Source organism: Chlamydotis macqueenii, chromosome 14 (genome assembly GCF_036417535.1).
Source record: "Chlamydotis macqueenii isolate bChlMac1 chromosome 14, bChlMac1.mat, whole genome shotgun sequence".
NCBI lineage: Eukaryota > Metazoa > Chordata > Aves > Otidiformes > Otididae > Chlamydotis > Chlamydotis macqueenii.
In genome coordinates, this window is record NC_141569.1 from 15,431,590 (window position 1) to 15,452,112 (window position 20,523).

At 37.5% G+C, this 20,523-nt stretch overlaps 1 protein-coding gene across 10 annotated transcripts in view; it reads right to left on the reverse strand.

Annotated features, from left to right (window-relative positions):
• Positions 1–3,804: 3,804 nt before the first annotated feature.
• Positions 3,805–20,523, reverse strand: part of CNOT6 (CCR4-NOT transcription complex subunit 6) — a 33,209-nt gene continuing 16,490 nt past the window's right edge. For 9 of the 10 annotated variants that reach the window (XM_086758763.1, XM_086758771.1, XM_086758769.1 and 6 more), the window contains 10 exons: positions 18,894–19,080; positions 15,378–15,463; positions 14,257–14,361; positions 14,100–14,168; positions 12,521–12,678; positions 11,860–12,014; positions 10,757–10,911; positions 9,513–9,743; positions 8,567–8,769; positions 3,805–7,893 (listed from right to left, as the gene is read on the reverse strand). In XM_086758763.1, the coding sequence (XP_086614889.1) occupies positions 7,681–7,893; positions 8,567–8,769; positions 9,513–9,743; positions 10,757–10,911; positions 11,860–12,014; positions 12,521–12,678; positions 14,100–14,168; positions 14,257–14,361; positions 15,378–15,463; positions 18,894–19,080 (1,562 nt within the window). In that variant the 3' untranslated portion in view covers positions 3,805–7,680. The remainder of the gene's footprint in view (positions 7,894–8,566; positions 8,770–9,512; positions 9,744–10,756; positions 10,912–11,859; positions 12,015–12,520; positions 12,679–14,099; positions 14,169–14,256; positions 14,362–15,377; positions 15,464–18,893; positions 19,081–20,523) is intronic. The other variant, XM_086758764.1, reaches the window with a different exon arrangement.

The window sequence follows — 20,523 nt, forward strand, 5'->3', positions numbered from 1 at the left end:
TCAATAGTTCCTGCAGGACATGAGTAATACAAACACAAACGTAACTACAAGGCTGGCTGTCTACTGAAGATGATGTAACTACATGAAACTGCAGTTTTCACACTGTCAAATATGAAAGTGTAATTTAATTGTACAGCCATACTGAAGACTCAGGATGGGACCCAGCAAAAAATGTAAACCCAGTTCAGCAGAACGTGAATTCCTGTGTTTGGTGCTGCAGGTCAGACACTCGCCCTCCCCGCCTGCAGTGGTTCACTGGGTTAGGAGAGATCTCAGGGAAGCCAGTCTGTTCTACATGCACATGCGGTAACTTCATTTTTCATACTCCTGGAATATCCGTTTTCCCAATGAAAGCCCAGTGGGGTTAATGGAAAATTTCCTGTTGGCTGCCTTGGGCCAAGACTCAAATTTGTACCTTTTGTTGACCTCCCTCCTCCCTCACTGGTCCCTGGATGAAGGATTCCACCTAGGAGAGAAAATATTACCCAGAGTAATCCCGGCCCTTCCTGTAGTCTATTACCTAACTTACACCAGCAATACTTCTGGTTTAACACATCAAGTGTTTGCAGGAATAGCCCACGCTAATTCAGAGGTACAGCCTCCCAGAGAGCAGCTAGGGAAGTATGAACCTGCAGCTGTTTTACACACGGTCTTAAACACTGCAAAGGGAATGAAAACACTCATGAACTGAGACACTGAGCATCAAAATGCACTTTGAAAGGTAAGCACGTTTGGCTTGCTCCTCTCACTGGGTAATGCACCCAGACTTCCTACTGAACACACTTGTTATTGTTCACTGGAAAACTCACACTAAGACAAATGAAAATCAACCTTCAGAGGCATGGACCAAGACAGATATTAAATGTCTCCATTCACTTCCTCTGCGTGGTAACCTGCAATTCATATTTTTGAGATTTAGGCAGCAGCTCTTCCACGGATGGCAGCATGTGCCCCATGACTCGTGTGAGTCCACAGGCCTAGCTAACAGGACTGGGCTCACAGCATTCTGAACACCATGCAACTGTGCCGACCGTGAAGCACTCTCGCGTGACACTGGAGCCTGGCTCCTGTCCCCACAGAACCCAGAAAACTGCAGAGAACAACCAAATGAGGAAAAAAATGGTGTAGCCTCCTCAAATGACGGACGTGTTTGAAACAACAGCCCTGTCCCAGGGGACACCACAGTGCCAGACACGGTGTCAGGCAGGATGCTTCCCGTAACCACACACTGCTCACAAAAGCAACTTGTATGCAATTCCTAACACTCTCCTCTCCCGCTGCTTTATCTGGGAAAGGTGCGAGGGGAGGACGTGGTTAAAAAATCCTTGCTCATCTGATCTGCACCTTGGTGATGTCTTGATGCCAGGGTCAGCAAAACCAGCACGTAGCTTGGTTCACATTTTTAGATAAAACAGGTCTTAGCTCTCTTGGCCAAAAAGCAGACTATTAATTAACTGCACTGCTGTTTTTTGTAAAGGAAGAAGGGAAATAAAAATCAATAAATCAGGTTCTGAAGAGCTATCAATACCATTAGCCGCAGTGAAGAAATTGCCATTAATTCACTATTGGCATTCAAAGGGAGCAGTCTGTGACTTGAACTAGAAAAAAAAAAAAAAGGAAAAAAAAAAGGAAAAAAACCCCTAGAAAAAAGATTTTAAAAGCCCTAGAAAAAACCTAGAAAAACTAAACTAACTAACTATAAAAAAATAGTGTCCTATGAACAATTAGCTGCAGCTTAAATCTTTGTGGTCATTAAAACCCAGCAGGAGTGCGTGTATGGTTTTATTTTCTGTAATGTGTATTTTTTACAATAAACATTCAGCATTTTTAAAATAAATGAATACTTTCCACTCACACACTAGGAACATGCGTAACCAGAACACACCTTCCTATGTTTTAAAAATCGATAATCTGTGAGAATATCAGGTTTATTTTGGAATAAGAAAATACTCAAATGCACCAAAGGTCCCTGTAGCTTAATTAGCTTTACTGCTTTCCATGCAAACAGAGTAAGTGAACATTTAGAGAGTGAACAATTAGTGCCTCTGGGTTTGGAGGGGAAGATGAAAAGAAATAAAGTAACCAGAACACTCACCGTTAATGAAGTACGGCTTCTCCCAAAAGGTCACTCGATGTACCTTGCATATCCTTGTCCTTTCCACTTACCTTTTTCTCAGTTTCTCCTCCTTCCCTCTCTCCCTTCAGACTCAGTTCCAGATGTTTTAAGGCTCCTCTGCTCTATCCGCGTCAGCAGAAATGCCAGACAGTCACCTGCATCAATTTGGGACATTCGCACCCCATAACGCACAAACCCAACTTTATGCCATCAACAAAGAGCCAGGGGACACTGGCGTACAAAGGAACAGTAACTAGGAGTCTGGCCAGACTGATTTTACTTTCCATTATATGAAAATAGCTGTAGTTATGTTACTGTAAGTTAAGGAAACACAAGTTTTACCCTACCTGGCTTAGGACACAAGCTCCACCCACATCTTTGGCTTTGAGTGAGAGATGCTGTGTTCCATATACTGTCTCTGGACAGGGTACCAGGCTCTCCATGAATTGGGGCAGAGTTTCCTACAGATAGGCATCCCAATACTTACACGCCAGGTTAGTAGGTACTATTTAAGAGCTCAAAAACTCCAATTTGGAACCGTGGAACAACTGTACTGATCTTAAAACATAACATTAAGTAGAATAAATGCAGCAAGCAAAGGCTCTAGAATGGTTTTACCACTGAGGACCCAGTAGGTCATTTTCATTCCCATCATGATAGCTGCATGTCTAAAGCCAATATTTAATTGACATCGTTGGTACCAAACCAACTGCTGTCACAGAAATTGTTTCGTTCCTGGGCCTGAATTCCCACAAATACTCTTAAGAACAGTTCTACAAGCCCTGCTGTCTGGATGGCACTCTCGAATCTGCTCACTCACTGGCTCTGCGCAAAGCCTGTGTTACACGCTCCATCTAGTGGCAAGACAGCAAATGAGATGGTGGGAATTAAAATCTCACTCATGAGACAGCACCGAAGAGAAATCATGGCTGAAGTCTGGAAAAGACTCGTCACTGCTGGGGACTTCTGAAGAGACACAGGGGGGCCAGTGTCTTGTGTGCTTCAGTGTTTTACATAGCAAACGTGCTCAGATGTTTTATGTTTTCTGCTGCTAGCAATGGGAACATCATATAAAAATGTGTGTGCACTGTTAGGCAGACACTGTGATGCAGGAGAAAAAAAAAAAACACAGAAAGAACGCAATATTAAAATGAACAAAGGACAAGAGTCAGCTGAATCTCATTCTTGAAAAAAAGATGCGAGATACCTTCACTTTGTTCCCCTTCCCTGGTAACTTAACTGAATCTTTGAATCCCTTCCCACTGCCAGACCCCAAGTCTACTCTGGGCTTCCTGAGGTGGAGAGGGCAGAGGGAGGAAGGAGCAAGGGTCTACAGGACCCAGACAAAACCCGTGGACCCTACACTGCACAACCAACCTTACTGACTTGGGAAGATCAGAAGATGGCCAGATATGAAGACATGGGGTTGAAATCTGAAAAGACTTGGACACAGGCTTTCCACAAACCCTGGAGGTATTACTAACCAGGTCTTCGCTTTGCAATCCACGCCCAACTGATTCAAGCACCTGGTCTGCAGAAAGTTACAGAAAGCAGAGGAAAACCCTAGGATTATCAAGTTTCTTACATGCTTCCATTTTACCTTCAACACACTTCACTCACTTCGGCTGCATGCACAACTCTTCGGGAAAAGCTTTAGGAATCAAGGTAAAATATGAATTAGACTTCAAGAAGGTTTGAAACAGATATTGGATTTATTGGTCAGCTATGAGTAGGAAAATACATTGGTAAAGAAAAAGAAGACCCTGTATATAAATATAATACTAACTAGTTAAAATTTGACCAAGAAGAAAGTTCCACTGAAGAGAACAGTAAAAGCCCTTGTTTACCATCAGACCATATTCAGTTTCCCATTTTTCTTATTGAAGAGCTGCCTATAGACAAATGCAACATTCTTTGAGCTTAGTGCAGATAATGTGCTGGTTTTTGTTACATGAATGGTAAACAAGAGTTAGTCCAGTGCATTACACATTATACAGAAGTACTGTGAATAAAGACTAAGATAATTCTATTTTAGACACTACTTAAACATACCAAGACACTTAAGTGTTACAAATTTATGCAACCAAAAGAAAAGTATAGCAGTTAACATACTAAAAAATACTGTGTCCAGCTGGATGAAAAAGGCTTGCTACTTAAAGCGGTTAACTGAATTTTTTTAAAGTTTTACAGTGTAATTAGGGTTCCCCCCCCAGCGGTATTGGAATTATTTTGTCTTTCATACAGGTTTTGCGTGGTTGAAAAAGCAAATCATGATTTTGTAAGTCTGCTCAAAAAAAAAACCCAAACCAAACCCTTGAGAGATTTGCTACATTTACATCAAAGATGCATGCATACAATGTTCTTAAAGTCAGTTTTGTCAAATGCTAGCCAAATTTACTTTTTTTTTTTAATTTTTTAAGCTGCTAAAAGGACAAAATGATTACAACACACACTGACTTATATGCTTGTTCTCCCCTACTTGTGTTATGTTAAAAGCATTAACTTGTGGTATTAGTCTTGTACTCTAATCAATTCTTTTAGTTAAAGGTGTATTTCAATTTACACTTTGACACCCAGAATTCTTGGTAAATGTAAATAAAACTAGAGAAGATATGGCTGACTGTACTTTAAGTGGAAAAAAGCCTGGTCTAACCTAAATAAATCCTTTCAACCCCAAGGATGTTCTGTGACTTTTGCTGTATGTGCTTTTACAACAAGAACACTGAAGGTACATTATGGCAACACCCAAAACCACCTCGAATTAAAATATCGCAAATAACCATCTTAATGTTAAAAACTATGAAGCAAACATTTTGATTTTGTGAAGACGCAGTTTATTGCCTTATTCTACGTTATAGCTGGAAATTGAGACTTTTGAGTTAGATTTGTTTGACACAGGACTGGATTTTCTTTGAAAGATTGTTTGACAAAGTTTCTCTCAGCTCTGTCTTGGTGCATTCCGGTATTTCCCTATATTCAAAATACTTCTCCTCCCTTCAGCCCCGAGACATAGCTGCAGTCCAGTTAAAACCCAGTGAAGTCAAAGGAGTGTCTTCCATGTATTCAGTGGGTTTTCCACTGGGACCTGATGGTATAAAAGCTGGAGGAAAGGGTGAACCCTTAGACTATAAGGTGACTAAGCGGGAACAGTTGTGTCTCCAAAAGCACAAGGGGCTGTATTTTACCATGCTGTCATAAATTCAAATATCTTTTAAGACTAAGCAATACAGGAGAACACATATTGGATAAAGCTCAAACCTTTAGAATCTAACAAGTGCACTCAAGCTCCAGCATCTATTAAAGTAAATTATCCCCCTCTAAGAAATACAAAATGAGTAAGTGCTTCCCTTCCCCTTCTGTAAAGCTTTCTGGACTCATTACACAATCCAGATCATCAGAAAAGAAAAATAGTTTGCTCAGTTTGACAAGCTAAGTTGGCTCATCATCACTGGAAATTGTCATGATGTACGTTACCAAGACATCATTAAGGAAACATGAGTAAAACACCTTTTATTCACACTTTACAAAAAAAACCCAAAAAAAAAAAACCAAACAGAAAAAAAGTAACACTACGCATTAAGTCTACTACAGCAATACTACCAGCATTTCAATGTACTGATTATAAACTGGACATGTTTGGTGTTTTCACAACTAAAACCAAAACAAAATAACCCCAAGAGATCAGGTCCCAGACAAGGATTCAAGATCAAAATTTCTCTTACTGAAATTTTAAAATGTACATTTTACATAACCGAACTGTTTGCAGTTTTTACTTTCGGCTGAAAATGGTTTGAGCACACTTACGTGCTGACTACTTTTCAATAAAATTTTGAATCATTATTACCAATCCACTGTCTTATATATAAAAATTCACAATATTTAGAAAGTTTTCTTAATGCTCAGTGTCCTTTTGCTTCCCTGCCCGCAGCTGAAACAAAAGCTGTTTAAGACCAAGCTCTTTTTTTTTTTTTTTTTTTCATTGATTATTAAAGTTGTGTTAGTTTACGGAGACGATAAATTCTCCCTCTTAGGATACAAACAGACAAGTTAAATTTGTAAGCTGTTACATACTTGGCTTCATGACACAAATGGCACTGAGGGTACACTATAACTTTAGTCTTGCTTGACACTTTAAAATAAGACTTGGTCACTTTAAAAAAAATGATCTGAAGAATTGTCTTTGGGACCTGTATTGAAAATGCATTTATATTACACTGCTTCATCAATAGAAAATGTAGGATTGGGTTTGTTTGTTTTTTTTTCTTCAAGGAATTATACTTTCTGAAACTGAGGAACACACTTAAATGAAACAGAATTCACATGATAGTAATTCTCAGTGGGAAAAACAGCACTGTGCAATGACAGGGAAAGAAGCAGTGCATGGGTATTAGAAGCTAGAAACTGTGTACCCATAACCTGAACATGTTCGAAGTGTGATATTCAATGTTTCACAAAGGAAAAAAAAAAGATGCCACAGCTTATACAAAAGTATCTTCATAAAATTTTCACAAGTGTTAACATTATTTAAAAAAATAAAAGAGGATGCACAGGATCTCTCTGCATGCACAGGCAGTGCTAGTTGAGAACAAATTTAAGCAGGCACAGTGGAGATAGGACAAGTATTTAAAACAGAAATGAAGAAGCTGTACACAAGTATCCCTAAATTTTACTTCAAAAGTTATAGATGAGAAAAGTATCTGAGTGTATACACATCAGCAATAGCTTTCAATCCATACAGGTCTACTTATATTCACTGCTTAGCTTATCTGTTCTGCGAGAACGCGATGCTTTGCTTTGCTTTTTTTAAAATCAGAAATAAGACAGAATGTATTTAGATATCTCGGTAAGACATTAAGATTTTATAGGTTTGGATTTTAAAAGCAACGTTCTCAATTGAACACAAAAAGTAGTACAAAAGGGCTAACGAAACCCTAACAGTGCAAATCATCAGCAGAGAAAACCTGTGACAACCTCTTTTACAAGCTGGCCTTTATAACACATGAAAACAGATAAAAATTTAGCCTTAGTTTACAATACAATCATTTTCCAAATCTGATTTTTCTTTTTTTAAAGTACAAAATCTCATAAATCAGGTTTCTGTTGTTCATATACAATCAATAAAGGCTAAATTCAAATTCTATATTTTACAAACAAGTCTGAAAAAGGAGGGAGTGAAGTACAGAAAAATGTTCTGTGGATGTTCCTACTGGCCTCAAAAAGTAGTGCTACAGATAACTGTGCAAAGAGAATATACTGTATAACAATTCCCTATTTCAAGGCATGAAAATGTCTCGTTGGATAAAGGAAACAGGAAGGTTACTTGTAATGTATTAGAGAAAGGTGCGAACGCACCAATCGCTGTCGAACAGTATACAAAGTATATTGGGCTCAGAATTGTGTCTGTTGATAGCACCTGGCTTTTACTATGTCTTTAGCAAATAATTAGATTTAAGATTAAGATTATTAAGAAAAAAAAAATCCCTGTTGGCCATACCTCACTCCTCTATATTCAGATTTTACAATTGTACAAGTTAGATTGAGGTTGCCCTCTAAAATGTACTTGACTACCTCCTGCCAGGGAGATGGATTCCATTTACAGGAGGCAGGAAAGGCAGCAAAAGCTCCAGTTGTGCAAAAAGTGAGAAGTGGTCAGAAGGGATGAGTGGATGTGGACAACCACTTATATTGTTCTCTATTAACCAATGATGATCCAAAGGTCCAAGAATGCCAAGTATGTTTAGTTGAGGTTTAGAGTAGAAGATGTAGTCAATAATACCCTGAAACAACAAAAGAAATAAAAATCCATTAATAGTATATATTCTTGACTCAAGGTATTGTCCCGTACAAAAGGGGAGCTCAGTATTTTAAGTAACTGAAACGCTACCACTCCTTCTCCACAGCACATCATCTACTTTGGAGACTTCTGCTTCTGATATCCCATGGGTTGCTCAATACAGATTAGGAAAACAAAAGAAAAGCTATCACATCTGCTCTGCTTTTCTGGGTTGTAACTTCCAACCTCCTATTAAAGCTTCAAATCACATTCCTCTGATTTTGAAGAGGAAAAGAACCGTCTTTGCTTCCCCTGGGCAACAGAGCACCAAGAGTTTTCCAGCAGCAATATGGATTATTTCCTTGCAGTTGACAGCTTGAGTGCCTCTGTTGTACTATTTCATTTAACTTGGAGTACTAAAACATACTTATTTACAGGGAGGTTAACAGCACCCCAACTCTTGGAAATCTGTCACGAGTTACTAACAAGAAAAATTTAGTTTCTAGGAGACTTAAGTATTGGGCACTCTAGTTCGCCATGTTTTATATATAAACTTGGTGAATTTACTGTTAGCTACCCAATGGATTAACTTCTTTGTTAAACAATTTCATACATAAAATCACACTTGTTAAACTTCAAAATGGGGAACTTTTCCAAAATACCAGCCAAGTCCTTACCTTGAAGTCAAACGTGTAATTTGTATAAGGCATTAGACCGTTCTCATAGGCACTCTTCAACTTGAAACCATGTGTAATTCTTCCATTTGTTGTTCCATTTTTCCCATTACAGCTGAAGTTAGTAAGACTTTCATTGTATCTCAGTTCCTTAAAATCTTTGTGGTTTGTTTCCACTCCACCAGTGCTCAAGTACTCAACAACACCTATTAGGAGAGACATACATGCAAGAAGGTATTAACAAGCATTCAGCAAATAAGTGTGTGTAGATTACTTTGAGTCATACATGCAACCTTATGCATTATAAAAGCAAAACCTTAACACTTATGCAATACAGTCAGCAGCAGTTCTTATAAAATATTTCAAGACAATGTATACATATGTCAAGAGCAAATATCACCTACAACAAAGAGACAAGCTTTGATTAGAAAAAAAACAAGAAGGTTAATTAGGAACAGACTGACTGGGGGAGGAGATGAAAAAAGTAGAAGTAAAATTCTATAGGTGCTAGGTAAGCAGCATGCTCCTCTCCTTGTGTCTGTGCTCAAGTCTTGGCTTTCCTTGCTTTTTCTGGCAACACTGTAGTTGAAGAACAAACTTTTGTAACAGTACTTCAGATAAAGTTAACTTTAGAGAGGCTGTAAAGCCAACTTGACAAGTTATTTTTGGAAGATATTTTCTTCCTTTCCTTTCCTGTATTGTAAGATAACAATAAAAGTGCTTCTGCAAGAAGAGATACAGCTGTACTACTGGATAGGCAATAAGGCCACTCACAAAAGAAACAGTTCTCACTTTTCTCTCTTCCTCCTATTTTCTTAGTGCCTTTAGAGCTTGTGACAAGAAACAATGTATTCTCTAAGTTGAAAACTCCTTTTAAAAAGTGAGACCTTAAAATGTAAATTGTTACACTCTTCAAACAGTCTAAAAAAATAAGAAATAGAATTCTTACCAGAGTCTGGTAGCGAATTGAGATCTGCACACAGTACAAGCGGAATGGTTCCAAGTTCTCCCGAAACACCAGGTTTGAGACTACGAGAAGCTTTATCGATAATGTTCTTTACCTCGGACAGGAACATCATAGTCTGAACCAGCTTCACATCAGAATACTCTGGGTCCCAATGCATATGTGCATTAGCCACAAGAACTAGCTGCTTTTCCATCCCAAGATGTGGCTTTCCAGCTAAAATTTAAAATCAGATATTTACCTTACATGGTCAGCAACAAAATCCACTATTATTGAATTTTAAACAAGGTGTCTGAGGGGAGGAAAAAAATAAAATAAAATACCAGTATAACTTGTAAGAGGATTAATACCATTTAGTTTAAGAGGGTCATACAACTCCTCTTACATCTACTAAGTTACATCAAACATTAGGAATAATTGTGTTTCACATTCAAGACCTTTAACAGACAATTCTGCTACAGGTAATGCTTACAAATTTAAGACTACTGTGAAATAACAGATAATCCTAATGGCAGACAAATAGCGTAGTTCTAAAAGTCAGAACAGTTTTCCTCAGGTTGCGATGCTAAACAGGCACTGCTCATATCTTATTAGGCAACCAGCTCTGAATTTTGATTTAACCACATTATAAGTTACCTCTCTTGCTACAAGTGCTTCTTAAAAAGCTTGTTCGTTAGAATCTGAATTAATAAAATATCATTTGGATAAACATAACACAGGCTGAGTAGGTACCCACGGCGATACTTATAAAGCCAATTTACGTTGCCTAAATTAGGAATGACAGGGCAGAACAAGCAGGTTGTATAAGCATGACAGTGAAGAAAATAACAAGCTAAAATGATGCAGATACATGACCCAGAAACACATGACTAACACCAACTGATTCTCTGATACCTGTACATAACTCCAAGCAAAAATCACCCAAACTCAAGTCTTTGTATTTTTTTAAGCAAGAAGGTATAAGTGGGGGAAAAAAAAACAAAAACAAAACCCAAACAAACAAACAAAACCAAACCAAAAAAAACCACAACCCACAAACTTAATCATTTAAGCAATATGACTTTTCCCCAAATCACCTTTGGAAATAAGTTTGAGCATATAACATGCAAAGTTACACTCATCTGTAGAAACTAGTTTCCTCTGAACTATTATAAAAAAAAAAAAAAAAGGTTAATTTTTTTCATTTACAAAATACAATCTATGAAAAAATTAAACTAAGCAGGACTTACATGACATTTCTATCAATTCCTTTCGCAGTTCTAACAACACAGCAACTCCAATGTTATCTTTCGTCATAACTCTGTTCAGCATAGCTTCTGAACCTTCCGAGTTTGCCATAGCTAGTTGATTGAACTCAACAGTATGTTTTTGAACCAAAGTAAATCTGAAATAAAAACATATGGGTTTTTTTCAGGAAAAGGAAAAATTTTTAATTAAAGCTCAAACATATTTATGTTGTGAAAGTCTCAGCCAATCACATAGTTTCATAAAATCCTAAGCTGAACTCAAAGGACAGTGTTCCTAGCCATTTTCAGATATTTTATACTAATTTAGTTTCAATTAAAAGATTTGAGAGAGGGAAAAAAAACCCAAAACAAACAACTCTAGCAAAGGAGTGTTTCTGCACCAGTTTCTAGTTCCAAGATGCAGGTTTAATAGAGAGGGACTACATAATTTTTCTGAGCCAAATAGTATCAAACCTGGCATCTACATTTACTTGTGGACACAAAGAAATGGGAGCAGGAGGAGGAAGGGAAGTTATTATCCTCATATCCGAACAGTTGTACAAGTAGAACATGACACAATCAGTAAGTGCTGTAGCTCTGAAAAAAAAGCCATTATTTAAGAAGTGAGCAGTGACATTAAGTGCCTTGTCTACTGCTTTATCAGAAGGCTAATGTATCAAAAGTCAATGTCACCTGAGGTCTTATTTCAGCAATTGTGGGGATTATAAATTCCTTTACTCAAAAAAAAAAAAAAAAAAAAGCAAGACAATAAGACATTTGTTTCATTTTTCATTATTAACATCTATTGGCTGCAACACACACTCAACAATTCAAGTATCATTTAGTGAACTCCTAACCTGCATTGCTCTAACAGAATGCAATTTCAATTTAAAACAAAACTTCAGAGTAAAATTTTCTATTGCTAATTACGCACAGAATGATTTCCCCCGCACAGGCCACCCTTTCTAAAGATAGGAATGCTCTATAAGAAACATTGAAGGGCTACAAAAAGGACCACTAATGCCCAACTGATTGGGCTATAGACTGACCTGGGAAATGTGAAAGAGCAAGACACAATAGAAGGCTTTGCAAAACACATCACTTACTTTTCTGTTTTGAAAAATATTGCACAACCATCAACATGTTTTCTTTCCTGTTCTGACATTGTCCTAGCTCTAGATTTTGGACTGAAGAATCCATTGTAGCCACGTTCTTTCAATTCTACCAGGAAAAAACTGTAGTACTGTTCCGTTTCAACTTCCTATGAAGTTATGAGAGAGCACAGTATGAATGTACTATTAGCAAAATACGGAAGACTGATATTATTTAGACTCCTCAGAAGTGTAAATCACTTTCAAATTAGATTTAAGGGAAAAAAAATAGTACGAATAAAGTACATCAGAGAATGCAAATTTGAAAGCAATATCCCTATTTTAAGAAAATATAAATGAATTTCTGTAATCCCCAGAGTTATGATTATCTCAAGCCTTTTATTTGAAATGTGTCAATTACAGCCCCAGACACGCACGCAGGCACAAAGACACCCCCACGTACACTTCTTTGATCAGCAGCTGCTGGTTCACATTCCAGCCCTGTGTGCTGAAAAGCATTCTTTTGATGTCAAGCAACAACTACTGCTCTAAACACCACTTTTTTCTTTTGTTTTCAGAAGGTTTTGAAAACAGACCATTTACTGTAAATACATTTAATGCAGAGAAACCAGCACATGGGAATAGAAGAGGAAAAGTAATATAAAATTTCTTTTACCTGAAGACTTATGATGTCAGCATTGCAGCTCAGGATTTCCTGCATAATGGCTTTTTTTCTGTATTCCCAGTTCAATGCCCAAGATGGACAATAGCCATACAGCTGCCGGGTAGCATATTTATCACAGAGTACGTTGTAACACATGACAGAAAACAAGGCTGCAGAACAATAATTTTACTTACACATTGATATATTTAACAAAAGAAAATATATACAGTTACGTTCTTCACTTTTGTCTTCTGCAAATTTATCAACTCATGCTTCACATGCTTCAATCAAAACACGTACTGTGTATCTACACTAAAAAAAAATTGTTAGTCCTAAAATAAATTACACATTTGGACTTATGGCAGCTGTCTTCTAGCATTTAATTAGAAAACAAAAAACACAGCTCCTCTTTACATGGTTAACGCAGTAAACAGCATAAAGTACATTTGTCTGCTAAGTGGTGCTCTACTGTAGAAAGCCTAAAACAAGGGAAGAGTATTTGAACACTGACATTTGCTAGCTACACAATGGTTTGCAAACTCTTCAAATAGATTATCTGAAATCTACCTGAAGTATTACCACCACAATCTGTAACAGATCCATAGGCAGGGTAAGGATCCCTTCGCACAATGAAGAAGTATAGGTAAAATAAAACCCCAAATGTTTCCACCTCAAAGCTTACAATTCAGGTGTAAAGACAAGGAACACTTACTCTGTATTCATGTGGAACAGGAGTGATAACGAGACGGTTTGGGGCAACGTGACAGGTAATCCAGCTGCATGGATTTTTGGTTTTGTTTTGTTGGGGTTTTTCATTTGGTTTTAAAAAGCACTAAGGAATCTGCAGTACAATAATGACATACCTGGAAGCTGCTCTCAAACAGGGAGTACAACACAGGAAAAAGAAATAAGACAGTTGCTTGAAGATTTTGCAAATTGAGGCAACAACCTCAGGCTGATTAGAGGTCAAAGCCCAGCATTTTGAAAACAAACAGGTGACAGCAAAAGACAAGCTGTGTTGACATCATGATCTTTGAAGCAACTGCCTTAATAAAATCAATAGGGGAAAGTAACCTACATCAGTCCTGAAAGAGAGGACACTGCAGTAATTGAGAAATGCGCCAAGATTTTTGGTGTGCAAGTAAATAGAAAATGCTGTATTTTAGACAATTCATGCAGCGAAATTAGTAACCAATTGAACATAACTTGAATCTCAACAGCAAGAAAAGTGCTGAGCCAAAGATGATACATTGGTTACTTTAAAAGTTCGACATTTTTTTAGAAATTATGCTCGTGTCCTTCCTTTTTTTTTTGTTCCTCAACCAATGTTCAATTAAGCCCATTATAATTCAGCTATTTAATTGTGGACAACAGTTTCAATTCCTGTGAGGAGGACATAAATAAAATTAAATATATAGTGAAAGATTGGCAAATCTGAAAGAGGTGTTTCAACTGTGACAGAACTACTTCAGTTGGCTGGTCAGCACTGTGCAGATGATTGGTTAATTCAAGCATCAAAAATTTTTTAACAGATAGTAAAGATCCACAGCTTTTATAACAGGAAAAAGAAAAAAAAAAAGTGTTACAGTACCTGTTGGTCTTGTACGGTCTGGTTCTTGCAACATAATCCAAGACCTTGGAGGTGGTTGTTCTGTTGAAACTATGGGAACATTTTAAAGCAGAGATACAAGTGATAATCACATTTACTTCGCACAGCAGAAATAAATGTTTTAAGAATGATCACTTACTTCTTTTTGCAGTACCTGCCAAATTATCAAGCAAATAGTTCAGTAGCCTTCGTGTCCCATCTGGTTCCTGATAAAGGTTCAGAATATCCTGTGTAAGTGGATTTCCTGCAAACACATTTACAGAAACATTGAAAAAAAAAAAAAAGCAAAACAAAAAAACCACAAACCAAAACAGAACCATTATGAACTTGCACATCAGCATTTTAAGCTGACATCTCTGAGAAGAGATGCTGCATCTACTATGAGCTCTGAGAGGTTTCAAATCTCAGGTCTTCAATCCCACTAAACACTAGATGTGTGAACTGCTCTAGTGAAGTTAACCACATTCCCTCCCGCGTCTGCCTTCTGACAGACAGCCCCAAGGGTGGCCCTTGGTTCTAACGGGAGCGGAGAACTGGCCTGGTACAACGCATAGGCAGAGCTGATGAGGTACAACGCATAGGCAGAGCTCATGAGGCCAAACACAGGAGCCACCTCTGCTCACTCTGCTTGACATGAGTAAAACATTCGCCATCTGCCAAACGCACAAGCAGATTGCAAAAAGTTTTCAGGGACAATGCACATTGCAATTATCCAGTTTTAAGGGGGAGAAAACCAAACTTTTGAGATCTAACAGTGTTTAGAGGTACTGCATCACTCAACGCTCCTGATTTTGTGATACAAGTCCCCCCAAGGTCAGCAATTTTATATCTAGAATCCACAGAGTTCAGAGGAAAAAAAAATGCAAAAATATTTAAATTGCTGCTTGCATAAACAGCACAGTGCCCTACAGCAGGACAAAACATGTTCCCTTCTTGGTTAGAGTTGAGTATCTACAGTTAACTGCAGGCTGCTGCTCAGTTAGAGCAGCCCTGTATTCAACCCCTATGCAAGCAATAGAAAGCTGCTTCTCACTCTGCAGAAAGAGAAGCAAACCTCTTCATATGCGGAGTGCTTCGCCAAACTAGTTCTTTTTCTTTTTTTTTAAATAATCTCTAAACAACAACATTTACAAACATGGGGTAAGTATCTAATCTGGGACTACTATTCAGTAGCATTTTATGAACTAGCAGCCTACAGCCATTACATCTCAGTAGCGGTATCATTAAACAAGCATGGATACCAAGAAAAAGTAGGAATACCTTTCAGACCCAAAGTCTGCAACTGGAACAGTTTTCCCAGCTCAAAAGGTAAAACTCGTAACAGGTTGTTATTTAAATGTAGTTCCCTGTAGACAGAGCAAGAATCACACAGGACTGAAAACAGACCAAGGTTTGTCTTCAGCAGTATAGTACAAGCAGTTTAATTAAAAGAGAAACAACATACTAGCAAACCACAATATTGAAAAACTCAAAGACTAAACAGCAATAGTTAGGGAAATCCTGCTGTACTCAAACACACACACAGACAAAATACACACAGAGGAAAGTAGTTGTTTGGCAAGTTAATCTTAAAAAGTGAGAAATTCTGTAAACATTAGCAATAACTAAATACTTTAATAACTACAAGTGATGAAGCAATAACAGCTCTGACAAACCAGTCCGTGAAACAGTTCGGCTATGATTAAAGGCTAAATAAAAGGAAATTATATCCCAGAAAACAAAGAAAGAAAAAAATCCAGGACACTACCATTAGAGCTATGACAGTAGCACGTAACAGTAATTTACATTAGTAATTTTCTGTTGTTTGTTTTCATAATTCCAGTGTTAAGACAAAATATGTGGTTTTTAGCTTACAAAAACAATATGCAGACAGGAATAGAATTCACATCCTGAATTCCGATATCCTAACAAACTGTGCAGAGAAAATTGACTTGTTAGGAGCTCTGCACTCTCAAACACATTCCCATCTAAGCAGCAAAGACCTTCCTCACCATATTCAATATAAAGTTGCTACTTCAAAGAGTTTACAACTTAGTGCCTAGAAGTATTCTGGGGCAACAAAAAGGGAAAAAGAAAGAAGGAAAAAAAAAAAAAAAAAAAAAAAAAAAAAGGAAGGAAACCTGGATGCCAAGAGTTACTTTAGCTTTTAGATTTCCACAAGACAGCATCTGAAGCAGAGAGATACAACTCTTCTCCTAGCCTTGCATTTCAAAAGTAAACTCTGACTGGTCCTTCCCTAACAAGGGCTCCCTGAGAGGTTCTCTCTGCTTCACTGTGTATTTAGAAACCTTGGTAAAAGTAAAACGGCTTGTTTCAGAGACACGCTGGGGTGTGGAATAGTGGAAGAAGATAGAGCAGGGAACTTTCTTACCGCCTTTTTATTTCACTGGGTTGTCTAGAAATGCCAAGTCATTGCTCAACTGACTGCCAGACTATAGCACACCTAGCCAACTGTTTTGTTTTGTTTTGTTATTTTCAATATAAAATCCCATCGACGAAAGCACACATTTTAAGAGAGAAACTCAGAAGCCCACTGTGTCACTTTAGGGTTTCCAAGTATGAATGAGACACATGGCAGGTAGGAAAGAGGACATGGAGGGTTAAAAAAAAAAATTTTAAAAAATCAACATCTCCACTAGTTCTCAGCACTTCCATAGACATTTGAGATGTAAATAGCTATTATTTTTCGGGATGATATTCTACATGACATTATAAAGCTACTATTTTTTTCTTTAGGAAGCTACTTTTTCCTCTAAGAGTTTTTCAAAGCACTGCTGAAATCTAAAAAAAAAAATGTATGTATGAATTACAAAAAAAAAAAAACAAACAAACATTAAATTCTTCTACAGGAAAAACATCAAGCTGGAAGAATGGCACAGTAGTAGGTATCAATACACTTTTTCTCTTGGATGAAAGAATTATTTTCTCCAATAATCCTTGCCTCCGCAGAACCCACCTCCTCTACGCAGAAAAATGGGATCACAGCAAATCCCACCAGTTTTTTCAAACGTATCAAGAGAATGTGTTTTACAACTGAGCTTTCCAAGATAACACGTTACAGTGTTGATTTTTTCTCCTCTTTCTGCAAAGATCAGAAATCTTACTGTTCTGATACCTCTTTCCTCAAGTACCTGCAGTAAAAAGGGAGATGCAAGGAGCCTTAGGCGAGCTTTATCGTACAGACCAAACCCAGGGCTCCAGATGTGTGACAGCACGAACGATTTCTGTGGCTCAGAACATCAGCAACGCCCAGTGTTGAATTACCACTGGTTTGAATAACTTCCCAGAAGCTATGGGAAGTGTCTGCACTAAGAGCGAGCCTGAAACACAAAACTCCAGCACAGCAATACGCTTACAGCAATATTTTAAAAGGAAAAAGACTGATGAAAATAAGAAGATGCTAATGAAGTACTAAGATGAATTTGAGAATGTTCCAGTGAATTTAGGAGTGCTAATTCACAACACCTGAAGAGTGGATAAAGGAGAGAAGAAACCTGTTACTAATAACTGCTTTTAACTGAAACAGTAATACAAAGCTTTCCTTAGAACAGACTACTTCACAGCTGAAAACAGCCATACAACCCGCTAGAAACAGAGCTGCCAATTATGCTCTAAAAAGCAAGGTCCCTCTGCTCAGCATCCAAGGCTGAGACTTTAACTGCTTTGGAATTTGAGCTTTTAGTACCAATTTAATCAGCTGGTTTAATCCTCCCCAGCAGAGCAGAAGAAAATGCCATGACTGGTATTTCTATGTGCAAACTTGCTTGGCTCCCAGTTTCATCACAGCTGTGCTGGCAGCCCATCTTCTGTTGTCATCTTCTTTATTTCTAATAACATTCTCGTTACTTCTAGACTGAGTGTTTTCTGGATTTGAGAAAGCTGTCCATAAATGTCTTCAAAATTAAAAGCAATGAAGGCAACTACTGGCAACTGTCTAATGAATTTCAGATAAGGCTCTTCCTTTGGGTCCAGGACAAAAGAATGTTGCCTATAAACATTTACTCTTATAGAAATAATTTATATATTTACATAACAGTGTTTTTACAAAGTGAAATGCTGCAGCCGTAATTATAATCTAAATAGGCATCACTACTCATGTTTCGCTTCCAAAGGGAGGTATCATTCCACGCAACCTTTGCACATCTTGGCATTGCAAAATTGAGGGGGGAAAAAAAAAAGGTGCATTTAGAACATTTCCTTTGTCCTCCCCAGTTTGCACAGGAACACAGTTACACAATGGCAAAGGTGGGAAAGAGATGATATTAGACAAGTTGCAGTTGTTATAAAATAAAAAGAATAAGAACTATTGTTAAGAATAATTACTAAACATGACTAAAGAAGAAAACATTGTAGTTAGCATGATTATGAATGTTTAATCTGACCTTTTTCCTGCCTTACCATGTGTTACAAGCAATTTTTATGTATCAGTATTTCTTAGAGAAAAACATCACATAAAGATTCGTAAGCTTCTAGAAAGAGATGCTTGAGAGGAAACCTGACTTGGAAAAATATAAAATGGGTGACTTCTATCAAACTGAGCACTTCTGAAGCTCATTCTGTACTGTCATACACTGGAACAGAAGATCACAGAAAAGCCAGCACTGCTAGAGCTGCACAGACCATACCAAGTATTCAGGGAGACAGACAAAAGAAGTGAGGAAAGGGGAATTTATTTATGCTTTTTGTTTATTAGAATGCAAAAATTAAGCTGAAATTTAAACTGTTGCTACAAAGATAATAAGAGAACCGTTTTAACTCCCGTTAAAACTTACATACCTGAGTGACACCATGTTTCCGAGCTCTGCTGGTAAACTGCGGATTTTATTAGAGGACAGGTCCAGATATACCAGATTGTGAAGCTTGGCAATGTCCGAAGGAATACGGGATAAGGAATTGTCACTGAGATGCAAAGCTGTCAAATGGGTCAGTGTCCACAATGATGAACTTAAGCTTCTCACTTTCCCTGTGGAATGAATGAACAAAAGAAAATAGAACATTTAAATTAAACAGGTCTAGCAATAATTACACATTTTTAAGAATGCATGGGGTGGGGAGGGAGGCTTGAAGGGGAGTTTTGTTTGGTTTTTGTTGTGTTTTTTTACAATTATTATTATTTTACTCAATTAGAATTCCATTAATCACCAATTCTATAGATCAAAAAAAATTCAGCAAAGCATAAGAGAATGTAGAAGTGCTGCCAGGGATGCTTAGCTTGTTTTTTTTCCAATCCATACTTAAGGTTTAAACATCTGTCTTTCTCAAGTTCCATACAAAACAATACATCATTTACTAACTGACCATGAATTCAATAATTAACACAGGTGTAAGAAATAGAATTTTTTTTTTCCAATTATAGTTTATGTTTGAGATGAATGATGCTTTTTTGGTTTGCCCCTTAGCTCTGCGCAACATCTTTCAAACCAAAAATCTTTATTCTATGGCATTAATCCAGCCAAGAACAGATAGAAGCACTATATTTAGAGTGACTAAAATGCTTAGTTGAGAACACGGATTTCCATCTGGCGTTCAACTAAAAGCTGCATAAACTATTGCCAGATATTTAAAAAAACGGTATGATTTTTGTATAAACTGAAGGGTGGAAAGATGGATTTGTGTGACAGAAGCAAGATTTTTACATTGCCGCGTGCAAGGAGTGTGAGATTATCAGCAGAAGGTCTCAAAACATTTATTCATTTCAAGATTTCCCCCTACACCCTGCAGGGGTGGCTTGTTTTTCATTTCAGAAGTCATCTCACTGTACCAAAAGCATTAGAAGATGGGTACCAACACCAGTTTCTCCAAGGCAAAAAGTTACTTGCAACAGTCTTTAACAACCCCACCATGACTCACCAATGTTAAGAGCGGTCTGGTTAATATTATCCCAACATACACACATTCTAATTCCTTTCCTTAAATTGTTTTCTTCAAAATAGAAGAAGTCATATTTAGTGCCTGCTGAAAGCTACACTGATACACACTGATCTAGGACTCAGTCCCCCCTCAGTCCCAAAAGCTTTAATACAGTATCATTTCCAGTGAGCTGTAACAAAGTGAATGGCATAAAAAAGCCTGCAGTGAAAAAGCTCAGTGATTTACATGAGGGCAGTTCAAACATTTGTGGCTTTCTGTATTACATGACCAAGTATTTTGCAAGGAAAAGACAGTGTGAACATGAATAAAACAAAAACATTGTCATTTTATTTTACAAGGCAAATGCATACAGTTTTTAAAGGATTCATGCTACTGTAATGGTCATTAAGAAATCTTTTGAAATGTTTTAAATACAAATCAGTATTTCTTCCCATTTTTAGAATTGAATTAACACCTCTTCCACTGCCCAATGGAAACCCCTGTAGCGAAAGGATTTCCAATCAGCATTACCAAACCATCCTCTTCACTGCCCACA